The sequence below is a fragment of the Solanum stenotomum genome, chromosome 3 (assembly GCF_019186545.1).
Source record: "Solanum stenotomum isolate F172 chromosome 3, ASM1918654v1, whole genome shotgun sequence".
Lineage (NCBI taxonomy): Eukaryota > Viridiplantae > Streptophyta > Magnoliopsida > Solanales > Solanaceae > Solanum > Solanum stenotomum.
This window is the reverse complement of record NC_064284.1, coordinates 5,147,547-5,163,394: the sequence shown is the minus strand read 5'-3', so window position 1 is coordinate 5,163,394 and position 15,848 is coordinate 5,147,547. Positions and strand designations below refer to the sequence as shown.

General features: G+C 32.2%; 3 protein-coding genes across 3 annotated transcripts; 1 reads left to right on the top strand and 2 right to left on the bottom strand.

Moving 5' to 3' along the window:
• The first annotated feature begins 3,400 nt into the window (after positions 1-3,400).
• On the top strand, positions 3,401-5,834 carry LOC125858242 (putative receptor-like protein kinase At1g80870). The gene has a single exon (XM_049537957.1). It carries the CDS (start codon positions 3,640-3,642, stop codon positions 5,758-5,760), a length of 2,121 nt encoding a protein of 706 aa, XP_049393914.1. The 5' UTR covers positions 3,401-3,639; the 3' UTR covers positions 5,761-5,834.
• A 3,758-nt stretch (positions 5,835-9,592) lies between these two features.
• Positions 9,593-10,524, bottom strand: LOC125858253 (lamin-like protein). Its single transcript, XM_049537971.1, has 2 exons — positions 10,108-10,524; positions 9,593-10,007 (listed from the first exon to the last, which is right to left on the bottom strand). Exons 1-2 carry the CDS (start codon positions 10,262-10,264, stop codon positions 9,664-9,666), a joined length of 501 nt encoding a protein of 166 aa, XP_049393928.1. The 5' UTR covers positions 10,265-10,524; the 3' UTR covers positions 9,593-9,663.
• Positions 10,525-11,339: 815 nt separating this feature from the next.
• Positions 11,340-13,433, bottom strand: LOC125858245 (pentatricopeptide repeat-containing protein At1g80880, mitochondrial). Its single transcript, XM_049537959.1, has 2 exons — positions 12,697-13,433; positions 11,340-12,388 (listed from the first exon to the last, which is right to left on the bottom strand). Exons 1-2 carry the CDS (start codon positions 13,284-13,286, stop codon positions 11,350-11,352), a joined length of 1,629 nt encoding a protein of 542 aa, XP_049393916.1. The 5' UTR covers positions 13,287-13,433; the 3' UTR covers positions 11,340-11,349.
• Positions 13,434-15,848: the final 2,415 nt, after the last annotated feature.

Here is a 15,848-nt window from a genome sequence, read left to right as displayed (position 1 = left end):
CTTGATTTGTCAAAATAGGCAAGTAATTAGGGACAACTAAAAAAAGAAATGTGGACAAGTATCTAGGAACAGAGGGAGTATTTTTCATGCCACTACAAAGCATATGATTATCCAAACCATTTTCTTTTAATTACCATAAAGGCTACCTAGCTCTACCAAAATGAAATTATAAAACCTATTACTCTTTTAGATTTTAATTTCAATAGGTTCCATCAACTCAAATCTTCATAAGCATGAAGTTGTATTTCCAAGTTTAAGGGGTTATTGATGCATTTCTCTTGATACTAATATTTGATACGTTAACGATGTAACGAACCTCTACTAATTAGCAAGCGCTAGTAAATTATTGAACTTTATATTTTGGTGGTGTTTCATCATTGGAAGCCTCTGTTTGTCACTGTTTACTGAAGGGTAAAGCATAAAGCAAAAGGCAAAATGGTTGCTCGTGCAATTTTCGGTGAATACGACTAGACAATTAATTTTACACCAGCCCATAAAGTTAGCTAACATTAAAACTAAAAAGGAGACAATTTTGAGGACTAAAGTAGTAATTGGCAACATGAAATAAAGCAATATATAGTCACTTGCTGGTGAAAATGGCCCCATCCCATGTTTATCAATAATTTCATTGCTAAATAGCTTCCAGCTAATTGAGTTTTCATACACATAGTATACGTAGACACATAAATTTATGTATTTATTTTTTGGAAATCAAGCAAAATGACACATCTTACTCAAGGGTGGTGTTTTGGATTTTGCCATTTTGCCTACCGCTACAATCTACATGTGTGTCTTCATCAATTGAAGTAATAGAGCCAAATAAGTCCTTGCTACACATGGCCACTACATATTACAACCTAATTTTTCATTTGCACAAACAAAACATAATATAAATGGATTAATTTAATTAACCAAGTAGTAAAGAGTGTGACTAATCAAGTCAATCAATAAATTAATAGTATAGTAAAGTTGCTTTGCTTAAAAAGCAATATAGAGTTGGATGGAGACGTCCACAATTGCATAGACAAAATTAGGGAGTAAGATAAGGAGACAAAGCATTTGCATCCATTTGTTTGTCTTTTTGGATATCCAATTATGACCCATCATCTTTTTCTTTTTTTATTCTTTTCACCCTCAAAAATCATAGTTTTGTTTCTTTTTACTTTTACTTTTTATGTTTTCACTACAATATTCATGAATCATGGATCCAATGTTCATTTTTTTTAGCCTAATTCTGATTATCTTTTTCCCATGTATTATTTAGGGATGAGTTTGAATTTTTTTGAAAATAAATCATTTTTATCGATCTTAATGAGGTAAGGCTAAGGTCTTTGTACATTTTATCATGTCTAGACCTTACTTGTGAGATTTCACTGGATATGTTACTCTTTACGTCCTTTTTTAGTTTTTAATATTGCGTTTTTTCGAGAGACAATTTGACTAATTCTTAAAACTATGTTAGATTAGATTTATTTGATATTTTAGAAATAAAAATTTAGATCATCAAAAACTATATGAAAAGTACTATAAATTGTCATTTTTTTCATATCAATATAATGAAAGATATATCTTAAAATGTTAATCAAAGTTTATATCATTTAACTTTTAAAAAAAAAATCGTGACAACTAAAAAAGAACATAAAAAATGTTGCATTTTTCCTAGTTTCTGAAACCTTGACAACTAAAAAAAGAAGAGAAAAAGTATTGCATTTTTCTTAGCTTCTTTAAGGCAGAATATATCGACAATGTCTTAGACTTCCCAATATATTTTATGCGTTTGGACATGAATAGTGGTATTTTTATATACATAAAAAAGAAGTTGTGCTTGTACTAAATAATAAAAAGTGTCTGATTTTCATCAAGATAAAATCATAAAGATATGCAAAGAAAATTCTATATTTAAAAGTTAATAGTAGTATATACAAGAAAGAACCCTTTATATCATATATTTTTTGTATTAAATAATTCCATCCAAAGGAAATGAAAGTTGAAATAATATCACTTATTAATTGCTCTTTTGAAAATCTTGAAAAGGTGTTTTTGCTACATTATATTACAATCTTATAATAATAAGCATGCACTGGCTGTTTTTTTCCATTCTTGTCTCAATCATCTTAAGTCGTCGTTTCACTTTATTAGTGGGAAAGCACCTTATAATAAACAACATAACATCTATAGAGACATATTTCTTGTCAAGATTTTACCTTTTCTAAAAGTTATAGATTTATGTGTTACTTCAAAAAACTCTACCTTTAAAGCCTCAACTTTTGTCATTACTATTTCTTTAATACTCCTAATTCACTTAAAATTAATCCAATTAAGTTTTGAATTAAAACTGTGAATTTCTGATAGACATTATATATACATCTAAAATTTAACATTCTTTTTGGAAATTTATCAATAACGTTTCTGATCATATGTCAATTTTCAATAGACTCCATTGAAAATTAGCAATTTCTTATAAGTGTTTCCTTAGAGGAAGTATTGTCTTGACGCAAGCGAGAAAAACATTATTAAATCATCTAAATGATAATTGGTTATAGTGAATGAGATTATTAAACTTAAACAATGAGGTGATAATGTGTGTTAATACATTAAATGTTATTTTAGTTGTGATCTAAGTATTCAAAAATTCAGATTTTGTGAATATGCATGTAAATTAACACCAAGTATTTTTGTGTGAAAAACTCATTGCTTAATAGGTCTTTACCACATAAAACAAGACCTATTATAATCAACTAAGAAAGTACTTAAGACCTTATTTTGAAACTACAAAAACCTAAATATTAGTACAACTCAAGAATAGTATAGATATATATATCTTGATAGAAACAAGTTCTTTTGATGCTATAGTAGTTGCTCACATTAATATATATTGATATGTAGAAGTTCTTTCACTCTTTTTTTTAATGACCGTGGTGTTCTGACTAGCTTTCGCACGTCTCGATTAAGTTCATGAGTCACTTGTCACCTCCCACCAACAACATGTATCAGATAACTCTATCCATCAAGACTCGAAAAGATAAAAAGAAACACTTTATACTTTGTATCTCCGCTAAGAATTAAAAAATGAAATCCTATTAAATAATCAAACTAGCTCTCCCCAGAATCCAGATGGCAAGTAGGCCACATTTTCCTACAAACCAAAATAAACAAAACCTGCACTCAGAGCACTATACTCCAACACACCACAATCACTTTTTTCCCATTGATACTGCAAATTCTTCTTTGTTTTAGTCAAAAGCAAATTCTGGCTTTCTGGGTCCCTTACCCCACCCCCCCAACTCCCCACTGTTTCAGTATTTAACTAGGGAAAAAGACTTTCACTAATTCCCTTCTGCTTTTTTAATCATTATCATCCCTCAAACTTCAACTCTAACTTACATCATTAAAATAGTACTATTAGTATAACAAACAAAAATTCAAAACTGTTTATTTCTACTACTATTCCATCAAGAACCATTTAAGACATTGTACTAATCCTCAAATGATTATCCAACTGTAAAGCAAAATCCTTCACTTCTTCCCCCTTTCAAGAACTTAACAAAAACCTCTTGAAATCCTCAAAGTTCTCAACTTTCTTGAAATTTCTCTGCCCCAACTCCCAAGTGAGTTAAGAATCTTAAACTTTGAGATACAATGACTTCAAGACAGCCAATTCCTTCAAATCCAAAACCCATGTCAGGCATAATTTTCCTCATCATTACAATCTTAGCTTCACTTATAATCTTGTTTGCCATTCTTTATTTTCTTTACTATCTTTGGTATTCATTGGTGCATCGTTCTCGTACTAATCCTTATGATTCCAGTACACCCCTTGTTAAGCTTCATAGGTTTAGTTACAAAGAGTTGAAATCAGCAACTGAAGGTTTTAGTGATTCCACTTCTATTGGAAAAGGGGGATCTGGAACTGTATACAAAGGGATTCTTAAAGATGGGAAATTGGTTGCTGTTAAGTTATTGGACTCTGGTTCATTTCAGAATGAAAGGGAGTTTCAGAATGAACTTCAGATTCTTGGTGGGATAAAATCTCCTCTTGTAGTTTCTCTTCTTGGTTATTGTGTTGAGAGAAATAAAAGACTTGTTGTGTATGAGTATATGCCTAATAGAAGTTTGCAAGAATCCCTTTTTTCTGAGTCAAGTTTGTGTATGAATTGGGGTAGAAGGTTTGATGTCATTCTTGATGTTGCTAGAGCATTGGCATTTTTGCATCTTGATTGTGACCCACCAGTGATTCATGGGGATGTTAAGCCTAGCAATGTGCTTCTTGATTCAGAGTACAAGGCTAAGCTTTCTGATTTTGGGTTGTCAAGATTGAAACTTGAGGAGGAATTTGGTGTTGATATGTTTAGTCAAGAATTGGGGAAGAGTCAAGAGTTGTGGAAAAGTCAAGACCTTTCTGGGAATTTAGGGGGGATGACTACAGGCACTGAGACTCCAACACCAATTGGGACACCTATGGAGAGTCAAGATGAGGTAGATTTTGCTATGGCTTTACAAGCTTCTTCTTCTTCCAAAGGCAGTAAAATTTTCCAAAATATTAGACCTTTTGGCTTTAATTCTGTTACTCAAAATTTGAGTTTTTTTAATGAGAACGATGCCACAACTAGGACTGCCAAGGGAAAGGAAGTGTCAATTGTTGAAAATGGTGTAGCAAGTTATGATGAGGAGCTTAGTAGTGTTGATCATAGGAAAGAGTTGGATTTGGGTGGTGGAGATGATAAAGCAAGAAATATCAAACAATGGGGTAAAGATTGGTGGTGGAAACAGGATGGTAGTGGTGAATTATGTAGCAAAGATTATGTAAAGGAGTGGATTGGAAGCCAGATTTGCCCATCAACTAATCCTGAGTGGGACTTAGAAAAGAAATGCTCACCCCAGAAAACCAGTATAGATATTTCAGCACCACTGAGTAAACCTGAGGAAGTGCAAGAAACCACATTACAAGAACAAGAGCCAAAAACTCTCAAGAAAGAGTCCGATAAGGAGATAACGGAGAAAACGTGTAATAAGAAGCCTAGGAAAATGAAAGAGTGGTGGAAAGAGGAGCATCTTGATGAACTAAGCAAGAAGAGTAAGAAGGCCAAGAGACTAGAAAGTTTCTGTAAGAAGCGGTTCAAGATTCCACATTTTGATATTGGTAAACGCTTTCGATTCAAGAGAAAGAGGAAATTCGGAATGCAGGATGAGAATGGAGATGATCCAGATGCAGAATTCAGTTTTAGGAAAGGTTGGAAGAGAAAGCATACGCGATCAATGGGTAGTGATATGTGGAGCGGTGATCTATACAGTCGAGAGTTAAGCAGCACGACGAGCATGAGAGGTACATTGTGCTATGTTGCACCAGAATATGGAGGGTGTGGTTACTTAATGGAAAAGGCTGATATATACAGCTTTGGAGTTCTTGTCCTTGTGATAGTCTCTGGTAGGAGGCCATTACATGTCCTTAATTCACCAATGAAACTCGAGAAAGCAAATCTGGTAAGCTGGTGTAAACAGCTAGCTCATGCTGGAAATGTGTTAGAACTTGTTGATGAAAGACTAAAAGATGACTACAACAAAGAACAAGCAAGTCTCTGCATTAACTTGGCACTTGCTTGCTTACAAAAAATGCCTGAATTACGGCCTGACATTAGTGACATTGTTAAGATTTTGAAAGGTGAGATGGAGTTACCATCCCTCCCTTTCGAATTCTCTCCCTCCCCACCTTCGAGAACGTTCAGCAGATCAAAACGACGACATAAGAGTTACGCAGAATAGGTTCCTTGTCGAAATTACTTGTCCATGTTAAGAAATTTTCTCCAAATGTATGTTGAGAATCAGTTGTTTTTTAATGTAAATATGATGAATGTTTATTAAATTATCTTTGCTTGATGATTAATAACTGCAGTCAATACTGTTCTAACATAACATAACTGCTAAACTTTCAAATTCCTTTTAGTAGAAAACATCTCATTTGTAAATGGAGGGAAAACAGAAGACATTATTATTAGCTTCTACGTTGACTTATAATTTAAATAAATATCACTTTTTCATGATGACAGTTTGGTCCACACTTCATAAAATTCTCACCTATTTAAGGCATTTCTTCAATTACTTCCTGTTTGGTGTACAATTTTGTTTTGCCTGGACCAGACAGGACCACTATACATGTCTTCCTTCCGGATGAAAAGGATAGAATGTACGCAGACTTTATCTCTACCTTTACGAGTCATAGAGAGGTTTTTGATATACTCAAGAATAGCAAGATACACGAAACAAATAAAAATGTGTGAGGAGTGTGAATGGAGGAAAGACTATAGATTCTTTAAATCGAAAGAAATAAAATTTATACATAATCATGTATTATTAATTGTAGAAATTATTATTTATTAGTTAAATAAATTTATTAGACTTTGTATAGGGTGATGTGAGCAATATTCGCTAGATATATTTTTTTATTATTGACAGTGAAATTTTAATGTTGACTATTACATGTGTTATCCTTGGAAAAAGAATGTCCAATGACATCTTAAGTATATCGTGTATTAGCTTAAAGCATTAAATTAAACAGTGATTAGGACATTTTAAGAAAATCTAATTAATTAGTTAGTTAAAATCTTTTTAGCAGATCTGTTTTGGTGATATTGGTATGCACATTGCAGTTTAATTGCTTAGTCCTAAATTGAATGTGGAATAGTTTGGTAGAAGCAAGAGTTGATAGATGGACTTTGTCTTGGTAAAAGGATTTCTTGAGATTCTATTAGCATTTTTAATTCTTTTATCTCCAACATGATAATTTGCTTAATTATATTACTTAATCATTTCTTGATATTCCTTTAGTCTAGTTAATCTCATAATATAGGATACCAATGCCGTGTGGATTTTCAAGAAAGCCACCCAAGAAAGTTATTTCAAGCTAAAATTAGTGGTGGGTCAGAATGACAGGATCTTTATTAAAGAATTCAAAATATGAAAAAGTACATACACGAAGAGTTGAAAAAAATTCAACATCTACTATATATATATTAAAAAATAATTTTAATCAGTTATAAAAAAATGTAACTTTTCATCGAAAGTGATTCAGATAAATTCGTAGACCCTTACAAACTCCGCCCTTGGCTGAAACACTCTACTAGTGGATACGGGTCATTTTCTCTTAAATTTCTAGAATTTCAATAGAAAAAAAAACAAGTATGGGGCTTGAGACTCGTTCAACGTAGGGTAGCTATCACATTAATGGTTTATATTCGAAGGTAGGTCTGGGATAGTTTGTAAATGGATTAGAAGTATCCACGGTTTAAATGTGTGATTGAAAAATTGATGTTGGTAACTAATTTAATATTACATAAAATTGGAAACGTATAAAAAAATTGTAATTTAAGATAGTCAAAGTAATCTCATAATTTTTAATACTCCCTCCGTTTCAAAAAGAATGACCTAGTTTGACTAGAAACAGAGTTTTAAAAAAGAAAGAAAACTTTTTAATCTTATGGTTCTAAATTAAAGTTATGTCAAATGTACCAAAATGTCATTTAATCTTGTGTCATTAAACATATCACGTAGAAAGTTAAAGTTAAAGTGTTGCCAAAGAAGGAAAATGTCATTCTTTTTTTAAACGGACAAAAAGAAAATTGGGTCATTTTTTTTGGAGTATAAGTTTTTGTTTAAAGTTTTACAATCAAGAACACTTGCTCTTAATTTAAATGGAAGGCAAAATTGTCCATTTCAAATAGTTCAAGACAATATTAGCTATTTTTCCTTTATTTTCAAGCAACCATTAGTAAAAAGGGATATTTTTTAGCTAGATTGATACTTTCTAGCTAATGGACTAAAAATAAAAACTAATTGACTAATAATGAACATTTTTGAGTCAAAACATAGTAAAAAATAAAATGACCATATTTAGAATAGTTAAAAGTATATTTTGACCTTTTTGTGCAAAAAGAATGCACATTGCTCTTCACATAGCTGAAACTGAAAGAGTGGGCTGTATCTGGTCTCAAAGGAATAGGATTTTAGGCCCATTCATATGGGCCTTGACTAGAATCGCCAGTATCAGCTAGTATGATTGTTATTGAAACCTCAAAGTTCATTAACTATAGTCTGAATTTTTATCTTTTATCACCTTATAATCTTCTTCCTCATTTATTCTATCCCAAATTTGGATTTGATACTTCACCTTCTTGTTTATTGTTCCCCAATTAGGGTTGATTCTATACCATGTAATTTCCTCCCTTATTTTTCCAATAACTACAACTTTAAAAATAGGTAGAAATCATAAATGGGTAGCTAAAAAGGAGACATTGGACAATTTTCTTGGTACTACAATTTAATAGAGAAACTTACAAAGAAAAGGTTTAATTATAGAGCAACTTTCACATATAGCAAACACAAAAAACATATTTGTATGATATAACTATAGTTTGCATAATTGCGCTCCATAACAAACATAAATATGTATATTTCGCTATACATATACAAAAGAAAACAGTTGTATATAATATGTTTCTGTTTCGGTATACATATACAAAAGATCAATTGTATAATTTGTGTTTGTATAAAGTGAGAAAGAGAAAAAGGCAAAAGAGAATTGGATAGGGAAATATTTGTATTGTATAATTATAAGTGTATAAGACGAAGATATATATATATTTGCATGTGTATATACAATTTTCTCTTGCTTTATACAAACAGAAACACAATTTATACATTTCTGTTTGTATAAGCGAGAGAGGCGAATGAGAGACTGGCGAGCGAGATCTAGGAGAAGGGAGAGAGGGGAACAAAAATATATGTATATATACAATTTTCTCTCGTTTTATNCTGTTTCGGTATACATATACAAAAGATCAATTGTATAATCTGTGTTTGTATAAAGTGAGAAAGAGAAAAAGGCAAAAGAGAATTGGACAGAGAAATATTTGTATTGTATAATTATAAGTGTATAAGACGAAAATATATATATTTGCATGTGTATATACAATTTTCTCTTGTTTTATACAAACAAAAACACAATTTATACATTTCTGTTTGTATAAGCGAGAGAGGCGAATGAGAGACTGGCGAGCGAGATCAAGGAGAAGGGAGAGAGGGGAACAAAAATATATGTATATATACAATTTTCTCTCGTTTTATATTTATGCATTTGTGTTTGTATAAAACGAGAGAGGCGAGGGAGAGAACGAGAATGGTGAGCGAAATTCACCAAGAGAGAGGGGAACGAAAATATATATATATATACAATTTTTTTCTCGCTTTATATAAACACAAATGCATTTTAGACATTTGCGTTTGTATAAAAAGCGAGAGAGGCGAGGGAGAGAACAAGAGTGATGAGCGAGATTCACCAGGAGAGAGGCGAAATAGCAATAGTTTGCTATGAAATATAATTAAATCAAACTATGTTTATAGCATTTAATTTGAATTAATAATTTGCTATTTTTCCTTAATTATACTATGGTGAGATCTGAACGAAATCTTTATTATATCTATCATGCACTCTCTGTCTTTCAAAGAAACAATTTTTAAGAGAAAACTAACAAGAACAAAACTCCCTTTAAATTGAAGAACAATAGGTGAATGAATAATTGACATAATTAAAAATAAAAAAAATGAAAATGGCAGATACACACTTGATACTTTATGGTTGTGGTAGTTTCAGACAAAAAGGCTTAAAACTTGCTAGATCCAAACTGAACCGCATAATGTCAATCCAAAAAAAGCGAAGCTCGTAGCCAGTAGTGACACAAAACCACGCGCCGCCGGGGCAGAAGACTTTTTAGAGGAATGCTCAGCGGGTACGGCGGACATCGGAGGAGACGCAAGAGGATGAACGACCACCGAAACTTTCATGCCGTTAAGGCAACCGCCGGTTCCACAAATGAAGTAATACCTCTGGGTATCGTTCAGCATAATGAAGTCTTTTCCGCTGGTCCAATTCCCTAATGCACCTTCTATTGTACAGTTATCATATCCAGTCTGATTCACTAAAAACACATTGTACTGCGACTTCTGGTACCTAAACGCTGCGATATTATATATAGCGTTAGAAAAATTAGAGAAATACTATTAACAAAGAGCGAAATATGTACAGTACTTGTAAACTGATTGCAATGTGATACGTACAGATGTAGTCACCAGCATAGAAGGTTTGGTTGTTGGCCCAAAGGGTATAGTTGATGCCTGGGTTCCATCCTTTGTTAGCTCCGACGATGTGGTCGGTAGCGTTGACGGTAGTGGCAACGGCGGCGAGGAGAAGGAAGAAGAGAACAGAGAGATCCATGTTGAGAGAGATGTTGATAGGCTCTGAGCTGGACGTGATTGGTTGAAGAAGCAGAGACAGCTGAGGAAGTCCCTACTTTATGACTCTACTTGGCCCAACCCCCACTATTATTTATGGATCCAAAGCAAATAGATGACCGTTATCTATGCATTCCCTATTCCCGCAAATGGGGTTTGGTGAGGATAGTGCGTAGAGAGAATGTTTTCAATAAATCTTTGGCTCGAGAAAGTAACATGAGTGAAGAAATCAAAACAAAGTATATCAAAAAAGGAACTCATGTCCGTTCTCTGTTATTTTTATGGGAATAAAATAATAATTGTTCAACTTGTTCTATAAAATTATGATTGTATATTCTAGTATATATTTGATTTTCTTTCCAAAAGTGGTACTATTAAAAATATTTTGTTAAAGACTCTGGAGACCACCAAAACATTTGGAATCATGTAGAATATAGTAAAAATATAATGGCATTTGAATAATGCAAGCTGGAGAGAGGGACATTATCACATTTAGTGAGAATGATGGGACAAAATCACTTTTAATCACGTTGCAAGTTGCAGGGATAGATAATAATATACCTACTTTCAGCAAGCTCAGTTATTCACCCCATCTTTATCTACACCAATATGACCTCCTATAACAGATTATACAAAGACCCACGAACCAAAGACGTGGTCCCAGTGCTGGCATCAGTTACTGAAACGAGATCAAGGTTTATGAGGGACGTGGATGTCATCTCGGATGTTGATGACCCATGAAGGGCAACCCAATGCCAAGATTGACAATGTAATAGATTTTGGCAATGGAAAGATGGTCTTGGAACACTTCTGATTTGGCAGATCACATGTAACTAGTACTGCATGTCCTCCATAACACATCCCTACTAGGACACTCAGGGAAGCTATATGAACCATCTAGAGATTAGTTTGGCAAATTGGGCTTGTAATCAGGTCTCTTTAGAAGCAACCAAGATCATTGCCAAGCATGACAAATCTTTGTATCCAGCATCTGTTACAGGTTTATGTGTACCACCTGAAGGTATCCTTCAGGCTCGGATGAGCTACAATCCTTTAACCGTCATTTTATTACCTTCTATGTTTTTCATTTCTGATCACCTTGTGTGTCCCATGTTTCACCAGTTTCCCGTTTTTACTATGTTCGGGATTTGACACACCTCCTTGTCCTCTTGGGCCAGTTGGCTGTAAGAACTTTTGGAGACCTGGGTCATCAATTCCATTGGATTTCATCTCTGCATATAACTCTCTAGCCTTGGAATATAACCTGCACTCAAGAAGTCCTCCCACCAAAAGAGAATAATGTGCAGACTCGGGCACTACCTCATACTGCTTCATCTCCAGCCATATCGTCAATGCAGTTTCAGGCTGCTTCAACTTCATAAACCTATCAAGAATTAACAGAAAGGTCTCCCCGTTTGGACCAACTCCAGCTTTTCTCATAGTGTTAAGAACTTCAACAGTTCCTTCTAGACTAGCACTTGCAAGAAATGCTTGGTACGTTTCAATAGTTGGACTAATATTGTCTTCCTCCATCAGAGCTAATATACTTCTCGCCTCATCCAACTTAGATGATTCACATAGAGGACATATCATCAAGTTGTATGTACTAGAATCAGGACGCAGGCCCATATGTTTCACTTTGTCAATAATCTTAAGAGCTTCCTTCACACAATTCTCACAAGTCAGTACATATACCAAAGAATTATACACCTCTAGACCTGGAACCCAACCCCGTTTCTGCATTTCATCATAAAGTCTTAGTGAATCAAACAAATTTCTAACCTTGGAAAAGCAGGAAATCATGTGGGAATATGAAGCACCATTTGGTTCAATACAACACTTGGACATTTCTCGCCATACTCTTTTGGCTTCAAATATATCAACCACTATATTACACCATCCATTGAGAATAATATTAAAGCCATCAATTTCCAAGGGGAATAGCTTCTTATTGATAAGCATGAATTCTTCAGCCTCTTCAATAAAACCATGCTTACAGAGAATATTCAAGAACGTCAATAATGTTCTCTGATCAGGAGACATACTAAATTTCTCCAAAATCTGGAATGTCTGTATAGCTTTACCAGCATTATTGGCAGCAGCATATCTGTTGGAATATCATAAATTACAATGTCAAACAACATCTCAAGCAATTTATCATCTTAGTCAAACTATACCAGAGCATTCACTATGCAAACTGAAACTATGAAACAACTTATAGAGTAATATTTTTCGGTGAGACTACTGATATCTACCAAATGATGATTATTCAATGGCATGGCTAATAATGGCTTCTCAGCAATTATGTACATCAACACTCAAAAAATTATAGAAAATCATGTTACAAAGGTTACTCTGCAATAAAATTAATTAGTTCAAATTTCAATCAGTAGTATGCGTTAGTTTTTTTTTTACCTATCAATCATGATGAGGACAGCTTCTTGAATATCTGTTGACATCTGAAGAAGATCTCGGATCAAAGACCAAGCAGTGCTGAATTTACTATGGTTGCCCAGAATCCATATCATCAAACACCACGTATTTTCTTCAAGACATTTGCATTTCTCACCCCATTTGAATAGCAAATAAGCTAACTTCCACTGATCTCTCAACTCCCAAATCACCAAAAAGACCAATTCTTGGTTCGGTTTAACCCCGCATTCATCAAGAAACAATATGGCTTCATCTCCAGAACCAAAATCACTGGCCTTTTGTGCAATCCCAACAAATTCATTAACACCGTCATGATACTTTTCACGCAATGTATCCACACACTTATCGAAGTTGATGATTTCGTAGCTAGTGGAATTGCCGGAACTAAAGAAAGGGAGGTTGAGCGGTATAGTCGAACAGTGCCTGACAGATGGTTGACGAAATGTCACAGAGAAACTGCGGCTTAATTCTGGCTGTGCGGCAAACAATGAAGGATGCTGATAGCCGATTATATGCTTAAAAGCGATGGGACGAGCACTGTAGAGCCTTCGTGCAAGAGAGAGCAACCGCATTATTTTTATCAGTTTACAGGGGAGAAAGAAATCTTCATGTCCCTTCTGCGAAGTAGTGGCGCAAACAAGCCTTCGTTAGCTCAAGTCTGCATAAACCACTGGACTTTACAAATTGGATGCCATTGTTCTCAGCCCAAAACCAATTTGATTAGGCCCATGGATTACTGTTTGACTTTTTAAATGACCTTTTCAGGTTTTACAAGGGGAAAAAGGAAAGATGTTGAGAAGAAAAATAGGAGATAAAAAAAATGTAGATAAAAGCCTTGGCATGTGATTTAAAAGGTGAAACACTTTAATGCAGTTTAGTATTTGTTGTTGGTTTTAGACTATAATAATAATAATAATGTAGAGATCAACTTGTATTCACCTCAATTATTTTATCGGCTATATTCTATTAGCTTAGGTATACTATATAACTTTACATATTCATATCATTTAATTAACCACTAGGTCATATCCTAAAAAATATATATATTCTCATTCAACTGAGTAATTAAGATTTTCGAAAAAAGAATCATATACCCAATTAGTGTTGCACAAAACTTGTCAATATACTGAGTAATTTCCCTAATAGTCACTCATGTTTGGGAAATTACCTAATAATATCATTTTTGTTTGTTTTACGACTATAGAATCACCCAACTTATCATATTTTCCTCAAAATATACTTGACACAAAAAAATATCTTTCTCTCTCCTAATGAATGCCATGACATATTATTCCCTTTTTACTAATAATTAAAAAAAACTTTTTAAATTAACCATATGATAGACTCGGTAAACATAATAATTACATAACGCAAAGTGAACATTTTTAAATAAACTCATATTTATTTTTGGTTATTATGAAGTTCTTATAGAATGTGCAAGGTGAACATTAAAAACAAGTAAAAGTGAACGAAAAAAAAGTGATGTTAGAAGACAATTTTCACGTACTCATAAAAAATCAAAAGTATTATATCAACTAACTATTTTTACGATTTTTTTTCTAGCAACTATTTCCTCTGTCCATTTTTATTTATTCATATATTATAAATAATTATTCATTTGTTACTTATTTATTTTAGAAAATCAAGTGATAATTTATTACTTAATTCCTAATTCACTTTTATTATTAATTATAGTCATTTTTTAATTATAAAATTTATTATTTTCATCATATAGTAAAATTATCTTTATTATTCCTTAAGAGATATGTCAAATTAATAATAAACAAGTAAAGATGTAAAGATGGACGGAAGGACTAGAAACTAAATTTCCCAATATAAAAAAAAATTAAAAAATATTATTAAAAAAAGAATAATATTATATGACATTCATTAAAAGTGTGCACTTTGCATATTCTTTAAGAAATTAACGAATGAATGAATTGAGAAATGATTTTAGAAAAATAATTAATGTTAAATGTAATAATAGAATAAAAAATGTCTATCTCTTAATATGCTAAAATAAAAAACTAAAAATGATAAATAATCAAGAATTGTTTTTTTGTTTCTTTTACCGAATATAACATATGAGTTNAAAAAATATATATATTCTCATTCAACTGAGTAATTAAGATTTTCGAAAAAAGAATCATATACCCAATTAGTGTTGCACAAAACTTGTCAATATACTGAGTAATTTCCCTAATAGTCACTCATGTTTGGGAAATTACCTAATAATATCATTTTTGTTTGTTTTACGACTATAGAATCACCCAACTTATCATATTTTCCTCAAAATATACTTGACACAAAAAAATATCTTTCTCTCTCCTAATGAATGCCATGACATATTATTCCCTTTTTACTAATAATTAAAAAAAACTTTTTAAATTAACCATATGATAGACTCGGTAAACATAATAATTACATAACGCAAAGTGAACATTTTTAAATAAACTCATATTTATTTTTGGTTATTATGAAGTTCTTATAGAATGTGCAAGGTGAACATTAAAAACAAGTAAAAGTGAATTAAAAAAAAGTGATGTTAGAAGATAATTTTCACGTACTCATAAAAAATCAAAAGTATTATATCAACTAACTATTTTTATGGATTTTTTTCTAGCAACTATTCCCTCTGTCTATTTTTATTTATTCATACATTATAAATAATTATTCATTTGTTACTTATTTATTTTAGAAAATCAAGTGATAATTTATTACTTAATTCCCAATTCACTGTTATTATTAATTATAGTCATTTTCCAATGCATTTTTTAAATATAAAATTTATTATTTTCAAAGATTCATATAGTAAAATTATCTTTATTATTCCTTAAGAGATATGTCAAATTAATAATGAACAAGTAAAGATGTAAAGATGGACAGAAGGACTAGAAACTAAATTTCCCAATATAAAAAATAAAAAAAAATAAAAAAAGATTATTAAAAAAAGAATAATATTATATGGCATTCATTAAAAGTGTGCACTTTGCATATTCTTTAAGAAATTAACGAATGAATGAATTGAGAAATGATTTTAGAAAAATAATTAATGTTAAATGTAATAATAGAATAAAAAATGTTGACAAGAGGGAGTTGCTCGGATGGTAAGCAACCCCTCACTTCCAACCCGA